The sequence below is a fragment of the Lepidochelys kempii genome, chromosome 13 (genome assembly GCF_965140285.1).
Source record: "Lepidochelys kempii isolate rLepKem1 chromosome 13, rLepKem1.hap1, whole genome shotgun sequence".
Classification (NCBI taxonomy): Eukaryota; Metazoa; Chordata; order Testudines; family Cheloniidae; genus Lepidochelys; species Lepidochelys kempii.
Genome location: NC_136392.1, coordinates 917,031 through 935,240, shown reverse-complemented (window position 1 = coordinate 935,240; position 18,210 = coordinate 917,031). Strand labels below are relative to the sequence as shown.

Genomic DNA, 18,210 nt, shown 5'->3' with positions numbered 1-18,210 from the left:
GGAGAAGTCCACACCCTAGGGGAGGGGGGGGTCACCCTGTGTTTGTGTGTGTGGGGGGGGGGGGGGAAGGTCCACAGCCTAGGGGAGGGGGCAGCCTGGGAGGTGCTATCTGCAGGAGCCAGGCACAGGGCAGGTCCACCCATGGCAGGAGGGGACAGTGCAGGCAGTACACCAGGGCCTTAGGCACCAGCCCCTCCTGCCCCCGCCAAGGCCAAGGGAAAACTCGCGGGCCGCTGGAGGCCGCTTGCTCCTGGAAGGTCAGGCCAGGCCAGGCCCTGCTCCTGGCCGGAGCAGAGAGGGGTGTGTGCGTCCAAGGGCTCTTGCAGCCTGGGGTCCATCCTGTGTGCACCAGCAGCGCCCCTGTCGAGTATCCCAGAGCGTCACAGCCTGGCCCATGAGAATGAGCTCAGCCCCTCTAAGCCCAGCATGGCCTTAGGCCCACTGTGCAGACGGCACAGCTGAGGTGGGCACTGAGGAAATGGTTAGTCTGGGTCAGAACTCCAGGCCCCAGGGCAGAGCACTAGCTGGGGTGGCACTGGTGAGAGACGAGGAGCCGATGGCACAGCCATGCGGTCATCCCCAGGCCAGCAGGGCTGAGGGGGACAGCTGCCACACAAATCCTCAAACCCAAATGTGTGGCCTGGCTCAGCTCTCCATGCCCCATCGCAGCACCTCACGAGGCTTGGCCAGGCTAGGGAGGAGCAACCGGGGCTTCTGCAAGCCCACACGCTGCTCATCAGGAATCCAAGTCACCCCTGCGGCAGCCGGAGGAAAACAGGGCCCCTGCTGTCCCCCCTAACACCCTGGCTTTGGAACCCTGGGGGCTCATGTTGAACCAGCACCTTGCTTGGGGTGGAAGATACGTACCCTCGCTTGCCCCAGCTCTTACACTGCAGCACCTTTGCAAACCCTGGGAGAAGGGGGCAGCAGCCAAGCCCCGGCCCAGCAGCAGCATCCAGGGCTGGAGACCATGGTAAGGCTCACCCTGAAGGTGGGTGGTTCTAGCCCCCCCCCCCCCATGGATAATCAATTTAATGCAAACCGAGAGAACTAAAACTCTGAGATTAGCTGTTATAATCACATGTAAATACTTCCCCACAATCGGCTCAGGGAGGGGCAGCATGTGTAGCTTGGGACGGAGTTACATGGGATTTAGGCTGTTTACCACTCCATTAATTTCTTCACTACGCTACACCAGCATCCGCGTAGAGGCGCCCAGTTCGGTGCTTAGTCAAGGTCACTGCGGGGGGCGGCAGCTGATAGCGCGAGCTCTTAACCACAGTGGCAGGCTCCGGCCCCCTGCACCCCAGGCCGGTCTCCAAGCAGCTCAAGCCAGTGGGGGGCTCACCTCAGGAATTCCAACACAGAGCCAAGGGGCCCTTCCGTGCCAGGCAGATTGTGTGAGGTAGTGGCTGCAGGGGGAGCACCTCACAAGCACCCCCCCTCCCGCCACATGCCCAGGGTGCAAGAAGGGAGGCTGGGCCGGACCGGGGGAGCTGCATGTCTGCGAAGGGCCCCTGCAGCCCTGAGCCCCACTCCACAAGGCCAGGCAGAGTCCGATGCCTTTTTATTCATAAGCAGAGTCAAAGCTTCAGATGGTTTGCATTTATCCCCCTTCCCCCGTACAAACCAGCTCTCTCCAGCAGAGTCCGTCTCTGTTTGGAAGAAAAATAGAACATCTCAACTATTGCCTCTTCCTGTATGGTTCCCTCTCTCCAGGTCGTGCTGCTCTCCCTGTGCAGAGCCTGGGCGCTGCCTGCCTGCAGGCCAGGAAAGCCGAGGTGGGAGGCCCTCTCCGTGCCAGGCCCATGCACCCTACACGGCTGTTGCAATTGAACGGCCTTTTCACGACATGGCTGTGCTCAGCACCATCTCACGCTGGGACCTCGTAGGGCAGGCAGGCGGCAGCTCGAGGACACAATGCAGGAAAAAGGATCCGGGACTGTCAGGTGCAAAAGGCCCAGAGGCCAGGGCCACGCCACCACCCACCCAGCCCCTTAGCCACATGAATGCCAGGGGAGCAGCCCTTGCTTAGGATGCAGCACCCTGTGCAGAGGGGCGGATAGGCAAGACCCAGCCCTCCTGCTGCATACGGCAAGTCAATAGCAAATCCCAGCCAGAGGGTGCTCAGACTTGTACCCTATAGCCCCTTTCAGCCTGGCTAGTGGATGGCTGGCCCAGAGCATCTGCCTGTCCGCAGCAAGTGCCCAGCCCTTAATCCGTCAGCGTGATGACATCGTAATGGATCCCCTGCTGCAGCTGCTGGATCTGCTCAGCCGTTGCCTCTGTGGTGAACATGCCCTGGGCTTGGGCCATGGCAGCATCGGCCACTGCTGCGGAGAGAGGGAGAGCAGCATCAACCCTTCCGTTGCCCCAGTCCAGGAGGCAGGGAAGGGGGCCCTTGCTGGGGCCTTTGCCAGGCGCACAGGACAGGCGGGGTGGCCAAAGCCTGCATGGGGGAGGGGCGTAGAAAGCATTTTTACAATGGGCTCTAGGGGACTCCATGCTCTGTGGCTCCAGGAGACGTGCTATAATCACCACCTGCCAAGCCGGGTCCGCCCGAGGCGTTTCCATCCAGCAAAGAGGGGATAGCAGCAGATTGCTGGGCTCTGCCTGGGTGTCAGCATAGCTGCATGGCTCCCGCCCAGGAGGTAGCCTGGGGCACCCACAGCACTGAGTGCAGGGAATCAGCACTTCCCACGTACAGCTCCTTAAGCAGCAGCAAGCCTGGCTCGTTCTCCTAAGTTAGGGGGCACATGCAGCAGAAGAGCACGCTTCGCCCACATTCCCTGTGCCCTGCCAGGAGGGCAGCTGGGTAACCACAGCCCGCCCAATCCACAACCGCCCTGTCAAGCCTGCTAGCAACGGTGGTGGGCGGTTTTTGAAGGCAGCATGTGACTAAGACCACTAGCTCGCGTGAAGGCAGCCAGGAGATGGAACAACTATGTTACACCACCTGGGGCTGGGATGCCCCATGAATCCGGGCACCAGGACTCGCAGACAGACAGTGGGCAGGAGGCAAAGCCTTTCCCAGGACCCAGCACGCCAGAGCCCACGGCCTGGGCTCAGCTCAGAGAGCCCTGACTCTGTACCTGTCACTGCTGAGTGTGCCGCAGCTTCCAGCTGAGCCTGGGTAACCAGCTGCTGCTCTGGGGAAACTGGCATGTACTGGATCTGCTGGGAACAGAGGGAGACGAATCAGACCGGGCAGGCGGGAAGCCTGACCGGGGGTGGGGTGGGGTGGGGGGGGCGGCTCACCCTGCCCTGCTTACCTCTGTCTGCAGCAGAGCGCTCGTGGAACGTGCAGGCCCCTCACAAAGCTAGCTAAAGCAGAGGCTGTTTAACTGGTGATTCACCTTCTCGCTGAGTTATTAATGCCCACACCCTGGGACCCCCTCCCCAGCCACATGATGCTCCCCCTCCCCACCAGGGCCTCTCCCACAAGTCTGGGAACTCCAGGGCCAGTCCCAGCCAGTGGCTGCTCCCATTACCTGAGGCTCCTGGAGGAACTGGCTGCCTTGTTCATACTGGATGTGGGTGATCTGGCCATCTTGTACCTGAAAGACAGGGGCTGGACTGAGAGCTGGGGAGGGGAGGGCAGCTCCTCAGACGCCCCCCCAAGGCCGGATCACTTCATCCACATGGAGGAGACTGGCCTGGATTTCAAGGGAACATGGACCCCCTCCTGCCCCAGCCCATGGCTCCATCCTGGGCTCCACAACCTAGGAAACGATCTGGCCGCTAGCCAGGGCCAGGACAGCAGGGGCCTTACCTGGATGTGATGCCCCTCTGGGACAACAACGTACTCGTGGGGGAGCAGGTGCTGCACGCTGTCCTGGGCAATGATGTACTGGACCTACAGGGGAAACAGAGACTCAGCACCCACCTCGACCCACAGCACTGGCGCAGGTTGTGCGGGACGCGGCCCTGCGGCACCTTTCCAGCATCTCTCCAGCCTGGCATTGAGATGCCCAAGCACTAAGGCTCCCCACTTCGCTGGGGAACTTGCCTCAGCCTGGGTCACCTCCCTGCTGAGATTCAGCTGGAGTTTGCCATTGGTTCCTTTCACTCCAGTCAAGTCCCCACAGGCCCTCCTCTGGGGCTCCTGCAGGACTTTCGCTTGCTCTCCACAGCACCCCACCTACAGGTGCCAGAGCCATACGGACAGCAGCTCCCCCCATACCTGATTATCAGCGGTCACCAAGTGTTGCACTGTCTGCCCGTCAGCCGTTGTGATCTCCTGGATGTACGTGGCCTCCTCCTGCAAGATAGAGAAGGGGCAGCCTGTGACTGCGGTAGCTGAACCCAGCCCCTCTGAACGGTGGACACAGGCCACTGCTTGGGGGTGGGGGTGTGGGGTTGTGTGGCTAGCACATCTGGCTGACTCACCGGGCTCGTGATGCTCTGCTCCTGTGCTACGATGATGTGCTCCTGCCCCAGAGCCTGCTGCAGCCGTTCAGGAGCCAGCACTGCCTGGCCAGACTGCAAAGCCGCTGGAAAGGGAGAGAAAACGATCCTCAGCCACCGCTATCCCCTGCCCTGCTCAATCCTCCTGTCCCACAACCCCACCATCAGCCAGCGCCATCCCCTCCCTTACTCCCAAGCCCAGGATCAACTGGAGCCAAAACACACACCAGCAGGCAAGCTGGGAACAAGCCATTAACCCCACTTGCTCAGGAGCTAGAGCGAAAGAGGTCACATGGAACCGGCCAAACTGGAAGGTAACGAGGATACTGGGGCTAAGACCTTGACACCTACAATAAAGGCAGCAGAGACCTCCATTCACATCCCAACCACAAGAGGGGCTTTGCAGTAGTAGCAGGTGCTCACCCCCCAGCACTGACCCGGAGAAAGCTGTCCTCATCACCCATTAGCACTGCACTGGGGTCAGCGTTGGCTGCAAAAGGAGAGCGTCCACCCCAGAGTCACTCACACTGCTCTGCAGCCCCCTGTCCCCTAGAACCATGCTGGGACACGGGTCAGCACTGGCTGCAAGGGGAGAGGGCCCCCACCTGCTCCCTGGAGCATCCTGCAACTTCACAAGGGATCTCCCATCCAAGACCTGATCAGGGCCAATCCTGCTTAGCTTACAAGCTGCATCGAGTGCTCAGCCCAAGATGGTCTGAGATCAGGCAGTGCTCGGCACAGACCCCTGCACCATCAGGGAAGGCGGGTATCTTACTCTGCAGCGTGGTCAATGTTTCCTCGTCGCTGTTCAGTATGATGGTCTGCTGGGTGGCGGCTGCTGGCTGCCCCAGCCGCTTCCCCTCGGAGCAGTGCAGACGCTGCATGTGGAATTTGAGATGCCCGTTCCGGTTAAACCTACAAGGACAGCGAGAGTGGGGGCTGGAGCTTGCTGAGGGCAGCAGGGCCTCTCACACCGTCCCTTCCCTGGAAGGCACAGGGCAGGAGCCAGCAGAGGTGTATTCCAAGGCCTGGCTCCTCATTTCCAGCTCTACATTGCCAAGAAGATCTGGGAGCTGGAAAGGAGGAGGGGCCAGGCTGGCTGCTACTGCGCAGAGAACAGGAGGCCCATTCAGAGAGCAGAGTCCCAGTGGGAGGGGCATGTCCAGGGACAGGTGGCTCGCTATCACCATGTGCTGCTGCAGAGAACCTCCTGGAGGCACTGGAGGGCCCTGGCTGGTTTCACCCACCTCTGCCCACAGATCTGGCAGGCGAAGGGCTTCTCATTGGTGTGCGTCAGCATGTGTCTGCGCAGGTCCTTCTTGTTCTTGGAGGCAAAGCTGCAGTGGGAGCACTTGTGGGGTCGAAGGCTGGCGTGCTGTGCCATGTGACTCTGGGGGCAGGAGAGAGTGAGATCAGCCAGCTGCCGACACCAGACACCCACCCAGCCCATGGGTGCCCAGCCAACCTACCCGGACCTCCAGCCACACAGCTGCTGTGAATGGGCAGTCGGGACACTTGAAGGTGTTGGGCCCTACGTGTGCCCTCTTGTGACTCTCCATCTCTGCTCTCCCTGTGAACATGGCTGTGCAAATCTTGCACGAGAATTTCTTGGTTGTGGAAATCTTGCACGACAGCTTCTTGGTTGTGGAAATCTTGCACGACAGCTTCTTGGCCACACCCTGCAGTGCGGGCCATTTGACCTTTGCAGACGGGATCTCCTGCCCCTCCGGTGCTGGGGAGAAGGCAGAGTTCTTTCGGAGCTGCCTGGCCAGGCACTGCAGCATGGGCCACTTGCTGCCAGAGGCCTGGGCCTCCTGGCCTTCCCCTGGTGAGAGGGCAGGGTCCCCACTGAGCTGCTGGGAGAGAAGACCCTGAGAGTTACACTGCCTTACACCCCTCCAGGACACAGGAGTCCGGGCCCCTCTTACCTCGACATGATGGAGCTGGTTCCCTGGGAAACTGGCTGACAGGATGTAGTGACTGCTGTGCTCTGTCAGCGCTTCGGCCATCATGGCGTCACTCACCACGACTGTACGGGTGGTCTCTGCTGGGCTCTCCTCCTCACTACAGGGGCAGAGGGCAGGGTCAGAGGGGTCCCCACCTCTTCCCCAGGGCTCTCCCATTCCCCTCTAGCCAGGGCTGCCCTGACAATGGGGGCAGGGTGAGAGCAGAGGCACTCTCCTGCAGGGAAGGCAGCCCTAGATAGCCACATGACTAACACTCGGGACTGGAGCAGCATCTGACGACTCTGGGACCCAGGGCAGGGGCAGCCAGTTTGGCACCTACCTGTAGAGTGTCTGCGGGGCCTGGATCTCCTCACTGACAGGCGTGATGATGCTGTACTCCGTGGTGCTCCCGAATGGGATGGTGATCTGCTGCAGCTCAGCGCTCCCCAGGGTCGCCTCCTCATAGGCCTCCTGCACTAAGGCCTCTCCGTGCTCAGCTACATGGAGCGTCACCACCTTCTGCTGCTGCCCGGTGGGATCCAGATCTGCCCCCTCCTCCTGCTGTGATGGGACTTTGGGGGCCTGCGCTGCTCCAGAGTCATCCGACTTCACCACCGCCACCTGCACGGAAAACAGACGGGTGGTGGTGAGCGGGGGTCAGGCCTGGGGCTCTCCTCTCAACTGTGGTGGGCATTGTGACCTCACCTGCAGGGAGCCTGTGGCCAGCTCCCGCTGGCTGCTCATGTTCAGCAGGAGATCCAGCGCTGTCTGCGTGGCCAGCTCTGCCGATCCCTCCACATCTGGGAGAGGTAGAGAGAGCAGGTGAGTTGCACTGTGCCTGCCCAGGTAGGCCCCTCTCCCTTCCTTGGGAGCTCACCTTGCTCATAAATGATGGTGGTTCCCCCCAAGGAATCCTGGGAAGAGACGGAGGGTTCCGCCGTTGGGAGGGGCTGCACTGTGTGGTAGGTCACAGGGCCAGGAGGAACCTGGATGAGAAAAACAGCTGAGAGCACGCCCGAGCCTGAGGGAAGGGGGCAGGTGGAAGGGCCAGGGGCCATGGTACTCACTGGGGGGCTGGCCGCAGGCTCTGTGGGAGTCTGCACCTGGCTGTGCTGCTGCTTCAGCTCCTCGATCTGCTGCAGGGTGAAGAAGGGGCGGCGCCGGCAGGGGGGCTCCTCGGGGTGCCGCTGGGCCCACTCCTCGAAGGTGTCAGCATGGCGGCACTGCACATGCAAGCGCAGGTTCTTCTTGTGCTTGGTGGTGAAGTGACAGTACTCGCAGGCAAATGGCTTTCCCCCTGCAGCCAGAGAGAGGGGTGCAGTGGTCAGCCAGCAGGGGAGCAGGGACAGCATCTGAGGGGAGGGGCTGGCTCAAGGCCCAGGGGCACGGGGGTGGGCGGGCTCCTCTCACCCGTGTGCTTGACGGCCATGTGCGACACCAAGAAGTCCTCACGGAAGGTGGAGTACTTGCAGAAGCTGCATTTGTACGGCTTGTCGTTCATGTGTGACAGCTGGTGGTTCAGCAGGATCTTTTTATCCTCGCAGACATAGTCACAGAACTCGCACTTAAACCTGCCAGGGAAGGAGACTGGGCCATTACTCGGGGCAGGGTGCCTGGGCACTCTTTGGGATGGGGTGACAACCCAGCAGGCTTTGGCCACCCCAAGGCTAGCCCGACACAGGCCGGGAATCCCCCTGCTCCTACCTGCGGTTAGCAATGGCCTGGATGTGTGTCAGCAGATGCATCTTAAAGGTGTAGCGCTTCTTGAAGGACTTTCCACACTGCAACCAAACAGAGCAACACTCACTGCCCATCCAGGCCCCCGGGCGCATCTTGCCCCACCCCTTCCCCCCATGCCCTCCCCACCTTGTCACACATGTGTGGCTTCTCCGTGCTGTGAGTCTTCATGTGCTGGGTCAGTCTCTTCTGCATGGGGTAGACTCGGCTACACACTGGGCAGGGGAATGAGTTCAACTTTGGGGGCTGGGGGGGGAGAGAGAGAGAGAGAGAGGGGATGCAGAGATGAGCCCATGTGTCTAAGAGAGCCACTGACAGCCCCTCTCAGCCCCCTCGCCAGCCAGATTTGGGGCTCCAGTCAGCCAAGAACCATCCCTATCTACCAGGCGGCAGAAGCAGAAAGAAGCCTGCCAGGGGACCCCCCAGTAAGAACTGGGGCTAAGACACAAGCCATCAGGGAGCTGGGAACTCACCGGGTCAGCTCTCTTCTTCCTGAGAGAGAAGAAAAACAAAATGGGTCAGACTCTCCCTGAGTCTGAGACCCCCCCCAAACAACCCTCCCACCCAGTGACTGCCAAAGGGGGCCCCTGGTGCTGGGAAGGGAAAGGGGAACAGAAGCAGATCCTGCCTACTGAGCTCAGCCCTGGCTTCATTTGGAATCATGGGGAAGGGGCTGCTTGGCTCAGCACATGGGGGCAGAGGGGAGCTGGGTACAGGGAAGGGGCTGCCTGGCCAGGACACAGGGATCAGTCCCGTGGCCCCCACTCTACTCACCGGTCCCGGCTGTGCACAGTCGAGTGGCGGATAACATCCTTCTTGTACACACTTGTGTAATCACACTCCCCACACTTGTATGGCTTGCTGCCCACGTGGTTAAACATGTGTTCCTGTGAGAGGTAAAGAGCAGGCCGTGAGGCACAGAGCCAGCAGCGACCCCCAGGGTGGGCTGGGGCGGGGCAGGCCATGCTCACCTTGAGGGAGGACCAGCGGCGGGAGCGGTAGCTGCACTGTAGGCACTTGAAGAGCTGCGGGTCGTTGGCCTCGTGGGAGTTAACGTGGAAGCGCAGGTCATCGTGCGTGAGGAAGCGTGAGCCACAGATTCGGCACAGGTAGGGCCTCATCAGAGGCTTGGGGGACTTGTAGTAGTACCTGCAAAAGCAGGGCCGGTGCTCAGTGCCATGACGGCAGCCAGCCCAGCCCTGGGCACAGCCCGCCAGCCCGGGCACAGCCCAGCACCCCTCACCTGCGCCCGATGTACTTGCGGTATTTCTTGCCCAGGAAGCGGCGGGAGGGCCGACCTCGCCTCCTGGGCACGGTGTCAGCCTCCTCAGGGCCTGTGTTGGAGGACGGATCCTTGTTCTCCGAGTCCAACTGGCTGATGCTGGGCTCCACGAGGCGGTCACTGGCCCCGTTCTGCAGGACGGAGGAGCTGGCTGCCTCGGAGCTCTGCAGCTCGCTGCTCAGAGTGCTCTGGGACGTGACTAAGGGCTCCTCCTCACCACCTGCCCAACAGCAACCCAGCACGTCAGGGTCTGCCTCATCCCTGCTTTGGGGAGCAGGCCCGAGCTTCCACCCTCCGCCAGCCAGGACCCGCAGCTCCTCTCCAACCCCCTACCTTCAGGCTTCGGCATGTCCTCTAGGCGAGGGAACTTGCGGGGTCTCCCCGGCCGCCGACGTGGCCTCTCCTCACTTGACGTGGGGACAATGCGGCTGTATTTGGGCTGCCGTCCACGAGGCTCATCCTCGGCTGGGTTATAGTCACTGTCCTCTGTGGGGAGAATGGCCCGAGGCATTAGACACAAACCCTGGCAGTGGCTGGCTGCACTGGCCAGAGAGAAGGGGCTGTACCTTCAGGGTCATCAATGGCTCCAGCATCCATGATATCATCCTCTTCTTCCTCCTTCAGCACATCCTCCTCCAGGGGCTTTGGGGAGGGTCCCCCCTTCCGCAGACGCCCCTTCTTCAAGGCCAGAGCAGCAGCCACTGGCAGAGAAAGCAGTAAGAGAATCACTTGGGCAGCGTGCTGCTCTCACCAGTCAAGCTGGGGTGTGTCACAGAGCAGGCACCCCACCCGGTAGACAAGTCACCTACCCCTTTGCAGACATGGAAGCACCCACTCGCACACTTTGAGATGGCAGCACACCCACCTGGTATAGAAATCTCCTTCCTCCCACCCCGAGAGTCATCAGCATCCCTACCTGGTTTATAAAGAACATCAGAACGGCCATACCGGGTCAGACCAATGGTCCATCTAGCCCAGTATCCTGTCTTCTGACAGCAGCCAGGGCCAGATGCTTCAGAGGGAATTAATTGAACAGGATAATTTATTGAGTGATCCACCCTGTCTTCCAGCCCCAGCTTCTGGCAGTTGGAGGTTTCGGGACACCCAGATCATGGGATTGTGTCCCTGACCATCTTGGCTAGTAGCCATTGATGGACCTATCCTCCAGGAACTTATCTAGTTCTTTTTTGAACCCAGTTCACAATATCCCCTGACAACTAGTTTCACAGGTTGACTGTGTGTTGTGTGAAGTACTTCCTTTTGTTTGTTTTAAACCTGCTGCCTATTCATTTCATTGGGCGACTCCAAAGCTTCAGACTTAAAATTTTTTATTTTCATACGGTTGTTTAAAGTAGATTTTCACTTTGTAAGCTGTAGATAGTGATATTTAGTCATTCATATTTCTAGTAATTATATATTCAGAGCCAAATTCTCCCCAACAGGAGAATTCAGACTTAAGGGCTGAAAAATTTAGTCCTCAGTAAACGAATGACAGAAAACCAAATTCTGCCCCCAGTTACACTGGTGTAAGTCTGGATTCTTTCCAGCTACAACAGAGCCATTATAAGACGCCTCCCTGGGGACAGCGGTGCCCACACCTGATACATTAACTACCTTGCGCCCCACCTGATAAACTCCGCTCCGACCCCGCACAGCACCCCCTCCTGGTACGCAAGCCGCCCAGAGGTGGCGGCACTCCTACCTGGCTGGAAATGGCGCTCCTTCATGTGGTTGATGAGCGTTTCCTTGCAGATGCTCTTGTACTGACACATCTTGCACCTGAACTGTTGTACCACCACCACCTCCATCATCTCCTCCAAGCTCTCCAGGTCCGGCTGGTCTGGCTCCTCCCCAGCGTCTGCCCCTCTGGCCTGAGCCAGCCGTGTGGGCAGCTCCAATATTTCAGACTGCTCGGAAGGGCCAGGCTGGTCTAGGCACGTGGAGGTGGGTCCATCGGCTATGGCTTCTATTGCCAAACTGTTGGCCAGAGCAGAAGTGGCCATCTGGGACACCATGGGGGCACCTAAAGCACCAACAAGAGCTCACCAAGGAACTTGGACCCTCACAGCTACACACACTTCACACTACTAGGCAGTGGCTCAAGTAGCCAAGAGCTTCCCCATAGCCAATGCCCCTGCCCTGCTGCCTACAGTGACCCCTGCTGGGAGGGGACTGGAGTAACTAGGAGCTCTGCCCCACAGCATTCCCACCCTGCTGTCTACAGTGTCCCCTGCTGGGAGGGGACTGGAGTAACTAGGAGCTCTGCCCCACAGCATTCCCGCCCTGCTGCCTACAGTGTCCCCTGCTGGGAGGGGACTGGAGTAACTAGGAGCTCTGCCCCACAGCATTCCCACCCTGCTGCCTACAGTGACCCCTGCTGGGAGGGGACTGGAGTAACTAGCAGCCCTGCCCCACAGCATTCCCACCCTGCTGCCTACAGTGACCCCTGCTGGGAGGGGACTGGAGTAACTAGGAGCCCTGCCCCACAGCATTCCCACCCTGCTGCCTACAGTGTCCCCTGCTGGGAGGGGACTGGAGTAACTAGGAGCTCTGCCCCACAGCATTCCCACCCTGCTGCCTACAGTGTCCCCTGCTGGGAGGGGACTGGAGTAACTAGGAGCTCTGCCCCACAGCATTCCCACCCTGCTGCCTACAGTGACCCCTGCTGGGAGGGGACTGGAGTAACTAGGAGCTCTGCCCCACAGCATTCCCACCCTGCTGCCTACAGTGTCCCCTGCTGGGAGGGGACTGGAGTAACTAGGAGCCCTGCCCCACAGCATTCCCGCCCTGCTGCCTACAGTGTCCCCTGCTGGGAGGGGACTGGAGTAACTAGGAGCTCTGCCCCACAGCATTCCCACCCTGCTGCCTACAGTGTCCCCTGCTGGGAGGGGACTGGAGTAACTAGGAGCCCTGCCCCACAGCATTCCCACCCTGCTGCCTACAGTGACCCCTGCTGGGAGGGGACTGGAGTAACTAGGAGCCCTGCCCCACAGCATTCCCACCCTGCTGCCTACAGTGTCCCCTGCTGGGAGGGGACTGGAGTAACTAGGAGCCCTGCCCCACAGCATTCCCGCCCTGCTGCCTACAGTGACCCCTGCTGGGAGGGGACTGGAGTAACTAGGAGCCCTGCCCCACAGCATTCCCACCCTGCTGCCTACAGTGACCCCTGCTGGGAGGGGACTGGAGTAACTAGGAGCTCTGCCCCACAGCATTCCCACCCTGCTGCCTACAGTGTCCCCTGCTGGGAGGGGACTGGAGTAACTAGGAGCCCTGCCCCACAGCATTCCCGCCCTGCTGCCTACAGTGACCCCTGCTGGGAGGGGACTGGAGTAACTAGGAGCCCTGCCCCACAGCATTCCCACCCTGCTGCCTACAGTGACCCCTGCTGGGAGGGGACTGGAGTAACTAGGAGCTCTGCCCCACAGCATTCCCACCCTGCTGCCTACAGTGTCCCCTGCTGGGAGGGGACTGGAGTAACTAGGAGCCCTGCCCCACAGCATTCCCACCCTGCTGCCTACAGTGACCCCTGCTGGGAGGGGACTGGAGTAACTAGGAGCCCTGCCCCACAGCATTCCCACCCTGCTGCCTACAGTGTCCCCTGCTGGGAGGGGACTGGAGTAACTAGGAGCCCTGCCCCACAGCATTCCCGCCCTGCTGCCTACAGTGACCCCTGCTGGGAGGGGACTGGAGTAACTAGGAGCTCTGCCCCACAGCATTCCCGCCCTGCTGCCTACAGTGTCCCCTGCTGGGAGGGGACTGGAGTAACTAGGAGCTCTGCCCCACAGCATTCCCACCCTGCTGTCTACAGTGTCCCCTGCTGGGAGGGGACTGGAGTAACTAGGAGCTCTGCCCCACAGCATTCCCGCCCTGCTGCCTACAGTGACCCCTGCTGGGAGGGGACTGGAGTAACTAGGAGCTCTGCCCCACAGCATTCCCACCCTGCTGCCTACAGTGTCCCCTGCTGGGAGGGGACTGGAGTAACTAGGAGCTCTGCCCCACAGCATTCCCACCCTGCTGCCTACAGTGTCCCCTGCTGGGAGGGGACTGGAGTAACTAGGAGCTCTGCCCCACAGCATTCCCACCCTGCTGCCTACAGTGTCCCCTGCTGGGAGGGGACTGGAGTAACTAGGAGCTCTGCCCCACAGCATTCCCACCCTGCTGCCTACAGTGTCCCCTGCTGGGAGGGGACTGGAGTAACTAGGAGCTCTGCCCCACAGCATTCCCACCCTGCTGCCTACAGTGACCCCTGCTGGGAGGGGACTGGAGTAACTAGGAGCTCTGCCCCACAGCATTCCCACCCTGCTGCCTACAGTGACCCCTGCTGGGAGGGGACTGGAGTAACTAGGAGCTCTGCCCCACAGCATTCCCACCCTGCTGCCTACAGTGACCCCTGCTGGGAGGGGACTGGAGTAACTAGGAGCTCTGCCCCACAGCATTCCCACCCTGCTGCCTACAGTGTCCCCTGCTGGGAGGGGACTGGAGTAACTAGGAGCTCTGCCCCACAGCATTCCCACCCTGCTGCCTACAGTGACCCCTGCTGGGAGGGGACTGGAGTAACTAGGAGCTCTGCCCCACAGCATTCCCACCCTGCTGCCTACAGTGACCCCTGCTGGGAGGGGACTGGAGTAACTAGGAGCTCTGCCCCACAGCATTCCCACCCTGCTGCCTACAGTGACCCCTGCTGGGAGGGGACTGGAGTAACTAGGAGCTCTGCCCCACAGCATTCCCACCCTGCTGCCTACAGTGACCCCTGCTGGGAGGGGACTGGAGTAACTAGGAGCTCTGCCCCACAGCATTCCCACCCTGCTGCCTACAGTGTCCCCTGCTGGGAGGGGACTGGAGTAACTAGGAGCTCTGCCCCACAGCATTCCCACCCTGCTGCCTACAGTGACCCCTGCTGGGAGAAACTGGGACTAGAGTAGCCAAGAACTCTCCCCACAACCAGGGCTTCTGTACAATTCCCTCACAGGGATTTCTGGCCTTTGTTCTTGTTGTAGAAGGATGGAAATGGGAAAAGGGCTCAGAAGCAGAAGAAGTCCGTGGAGGACCCAGAAGCATTCACTTACCATCATCAGGTCCCTGCAGAATGAGATACTGGGTAGTCTGGGCACCGCTATCCTCAGCGCTCGTCACTGCGATGCAGCCTAGGAAGGGAACAGAGAGCGGGAGGGTGATGGGGACCGACTGTAGAGGCTGATTATTAATAAGAGAAGGCATTCTTCTAGGAAGTCAGGGTGGGCAAGCAGGAAGGAGAGAGAGAGGAAAGTTAACTTGGGGTTGCACAGGCGCTCTTCCATGGACTCAGTGCTGTGAACTCAGGACGGACGGAAGATGGAAACCCATTCCAGCAGCGATGGCGAGCTGCCCTGCAAGTCCCTTCTTTCACCACCTAGTGGTAAGGCCAGGAACAGCAGGCACCACTTCTAATGGTCAGGGCAAGCAAGCAGGAGCAGTCTCCCACAACATGGGATTTCCATTTTGACCGAGTCGGTTTCCTTGAGTCTTCGCTAGAGCAGCAGCTCCTTCCCCACTCAACTGTCGTGTCTCCACTGCCTGTCCCCCTTGCCCAGCCCTGGGCACATTACACTGAGCTATGCCAGATCCCTGGGGCACCAGGAAAGGGAGCAGGCAATGACTGATGTGGTGATGCACTCACTCTGGATGATGTCAGGCCCAATTGTGGACTCAATGATTTTGTCTATGGCACAGCCCAGGTCTGAGGAGGTGGATGCAGTGGAGTCCGATACCATTGTGGCCCCATCGGTGATGACGCTGGAGTGAACCAGGACCTGTGGGGATTCCGATACCATAATGGACTGGCTCACTGTGGAGACGCTGGAGACCAGGGTAGACTGGGCGATAGATGAAGAGTCGGGAAGGTAGACCCTAGGAATAGCATCTGTGCTGGAGCTGCTCTCCGACACTTCCTCCTGGAAAACAGACAGTCTGGGGAGTTCAGTTTAGAGGCCTCTGTTGAGCCATCCCAGGAGCGAACCTGTAACTGCATACCCCATCAGCATCGTGCCTCGCAGGAGGCACCTGCCCAGAAGAAAGTTCCCAAAGGCCCCCACAAGAGGGTGACAAGTGATAGCTTTTCTGGCTTCTACTGATGACCCTTCAGCCCAGGGGAATAGCTAGGAGATACCCTTAAAGACACAAGATGCACTCTCCCCTCTGCTAATCCAGCTAGGTAGGCAGGGCTCTTCCCCTTGGCTTGGCAGATACAAACCTGGTGTGTATATCCATACTGTAGAAGACCCCTCAAACAGAGCTGGCCCTGTGGTCCACTTTGCCCTGTGCTGTGTAGGGTTGGCTCCCACCTAGGCTGGGTCAGAGATCCTACTCCCTGAAGGATACTATCAGTATTCTCAGAGTCTGACAACTTACACCCATCTACAAAATCACAGACACCTCCTCACTCCCGTCCCAAAGGGGTTTCCAGACCCACCCCCTACCAGAGACACCCCGCTGCTGTCTGAGCTCTGCCCCACGCCAGAGTCATCTGCTTCTGAGAGGACGGGCACTGGAGCAGCATCGCTGCTGTCTGCGGACATGGCCTCAGAGGTCTCCACTCCAAGCCCGCTCTCCGAAGGTTCTTCCTGTGCCGGATGAGGGGCCGCATCGCTGCTGCTCTCCACTTCGTTCTCCTCCACCTCCATGCCCAATTTGCCTGGGCCCCTTAAGTGTGACCTAGGCAAGAGGAAGTGCTGCAGTCAGACCTGCTGTACGCTTGGGGCACATAACACCCTGCCATGCCTTCCAGCCACCTGAGAAGAATGACAGGCACCTAGATATCACAGTAATTGGCACAAAATAAATATAAACATAACACAGCAGGGGTGCTCTCACGAAGGAAAGGAAACATCAGACCACGACTGGTCTTTAGGGACAGGTCTACACTATAAATTGAGTGTCTGATGAAGACGCTTTATGCTGACAGGAGAGAGCGCTCCTGTCAGCTTAGTAAGTTCACCCCTGTGAGAGGCAGTAGCTATGTTGGTGGGAGACGCTCGCCCGCCAGCATAGCACTGTCCACATGGGGGTTAGGTATAATTACATTACTGAGGGGTGTGGATTTTTCATAGTTATTCCAAAGTATGTAGTGTAGACCAAGCCAATGACTCTACTTCATGCCACCCTGCCTTCCTCCTCTTGTCCCATAGCTAGGCTGTGAAGCTCAATATTTCAGCTCATGCTCTTTGTTGTGTGCTGTACTCCCATGGTGCCCAACCTTATTACACAGGAGGGCCACATAAAACTAAGCACAACCTTGAGTGGGCCAAACAAATTCCGTATATTTTAATAAGATTTAAAGTCACCTGTATTGATTTATATTTGAAGTTCAGCTTGTTTTGTATGTATTTAGATAGGTTGTTTCTATGTACAATATTGTCTATTTACACACACGTGTAAACTAAAATGATGTAAACATGACGACAAAATGCTAATGAAGCCTTATGAGATGCTCTGATGGGACATAGGTTGTGCACCCTCACCGTACTCCTCTGGAACTTGTTCCAGGCATGAAACATACCGGGGCAGCGATATCCCAGGACTGATTACAGCCTGACACGCCTCCTACTCTTGTTCTTGAAGGCAACCAGGAAATGCCAGACTTTCATCCTAGCCAAGGGGAGACAAAGCAAAACCGAACTTCAGATGAGCGCTGGGTGGGAACCTAGCCTGCACTCACTTTACCCAATATTAGCAGGAAGAAGGGCTCAGCTGGAGAATGCAGGGCTGTCAAATACAGAGACTGCATCCCCCCCAGAATAAGGAATGACTAATCTACTTGGGGATCCCCAATCACAGTCTCTACAGCCAGGTCACATGACACTGACCACAGAACTAAGGGGGAGGTTACCATTTCAGTAAACAAGCAATGGGAATACTTTGCCCATCTTTGGAGCCTCATCAGAGCATCACAAACACTCCTGCCCCCCTTAATAATAATTTAACCTCATAACACAGCACCATCGAATAGGAAAGCATAATTATTGCTATTTTACAGAGAAATACACCAGAGGACAGAAAAGTGAAGTGACTTGGGACTCCTCATAGGTAGCAAGTTTAAAACAAACAAAGTATTTCTTCACACAACGCACAGTCGACCGGTGGAACTCTTTGCCAGAGGATGTTGTGAAGGCCAAGACTATAACAGGGTTAAAAAAGGAATGAGATAAGCTCATGGAGGATAGGTCCATCGATGGCTATTAGCCTGGATAGGCAGGGACGGTGTCCCGAGCCTCTGTTTGCCAGAAGCCAGGAATGGGCCACAGGGCTTGGATCAATCGATGGTTACCTGTTCTGTTCCTTCCCTCTGGAGCACCTGACACTGGCCGCTGTCGGCAGGCAGGACACGGGGCTAGAGGGACCTTTGCTCTGACCCAGTCTGGCCGTTCTCATGTCAGGCAACGGAGCTAAGAATAAAAAACCCAGGAGTCCAGACTCCAGGTCTCTCTGCTTTAATCGCTCTTCTGGTACAGCGCAGAGCGAGACAAAACGTAGACCCACACCTGGTCTGAACGGCAGGGTGCTGAATACACAAGTGACCCGAGACTGATGCGGAAACCCCACGGCTCCATAACTTTAACCGGGCCGCGGAGCAGGGTTACGCCTCGGGCCCTGCAGATGGAGTTTCCCCCCGCTAGTGCACGGCGCTGCAGGCGGAAACTCCGGGCGGCGTGAGGAGCCGCTGCTCGGCCCGTCCTTCGCCCCTTCCCCGCTGCCCGGGGCGGAGGGCCGGGGCCGGCCGCCACGAGCCGCTTCCTCCCGGGCGGCCCCGCGCCCGTTACGGCCGGATCCCGCGGCCCCGCGCCACGGAACGAGTCGGTGTCG

At 58.9% G+C, this 18,210-nt stretch overlaps 1 protein-coding gene across 4 annotated transcripts; it reads right to left on the bottom strand.

The window, feature by feature from the left end:
- Positions 1-1,550: 1,550 nt before the first annotated feature.
- Positions 1,551-17,882, bottom strand: ZNF335 (zinc finger protein 335). 4 transcript variants are annotated; one of them, XM_073309731.2, is made up of 28 exons: positions 17,675-17,882; positions 15,828-16,062; positions 15,029-15,302; positions 14,439-14,516; positions 11,075-11,395; positions 9,939-10,073; positions 9,706-9,858; positions 9,334-9,592; positions 9,062-9,239; positions 8,865-8,977; positions 8,564-8,582; positions 8,220-8,336; positions 8,058-8,134; positions 7,764-7,924; positions 7,421-7,650; positions 7,231-7,339; positions 7,059-7,153; positions 6,694-6,974; positions 6,336-6,471; positions 5,877-6,278; positions 5,655-5,797; positions 5,183-5,322; positions 4,390-4,493; positions 4,184-4,261; positions 3,773-3,856; positions 3,492-3,557; positions 3,093-3,177; positions 1,551-2,333 (listed from the first exon to the last, which is right to left on the bottom strand). In XM_073309731.2, exons 1-28 carry the CDS (start codon positions 17,776-17,778, stop codon positions 2,215-2,217), a joined length of 4,296 nt encoding a protein of 1,431 aa, XP_073165832.2. In that variant the 5' UTR covers positions 17,779-17,882; the 3' UTR covers positions 1,551-2,214. The 4 variants fall into 4 exon arrangements, with proteins under 4 accessions (XP_073165832.2, XP_073165834.2, XP_073165835.2 ...); XM_073309733.2 differs by having other exon boundaries at positions 3,093-3,174; XM_073309734.2 differs by having other exon boundaries at positions 3,093-3,174; positions 5,877-6,263.
- Between the last annotated feature and the right edge of the window lie 328 nt (positions 17,883-18,210).

Coding starts and splice junctions, on each gene's coding strand:
- ZNF335 (XM_073309731.2), bottom strand. CDS start 17,778: ATGAGAACGGCCAGACTGGGTCAGAGCAAAGGTCCCTCTAGCCCCGTG. Junction 8,978..9,061: donor GCCGCTGGTCCTCCCTCAAG/GTGAGCATGGCC, acceptor TACCTCTCACAG/GAACACATGTTTAACCACGT. Junction 6,472..6,693: donor GCCCCGCAGACACTCTACAG/GTAGGTGCCAAA, acceptor CTGCCCCTGTAG/TGAGGAGGAGAGCCCAGCAG.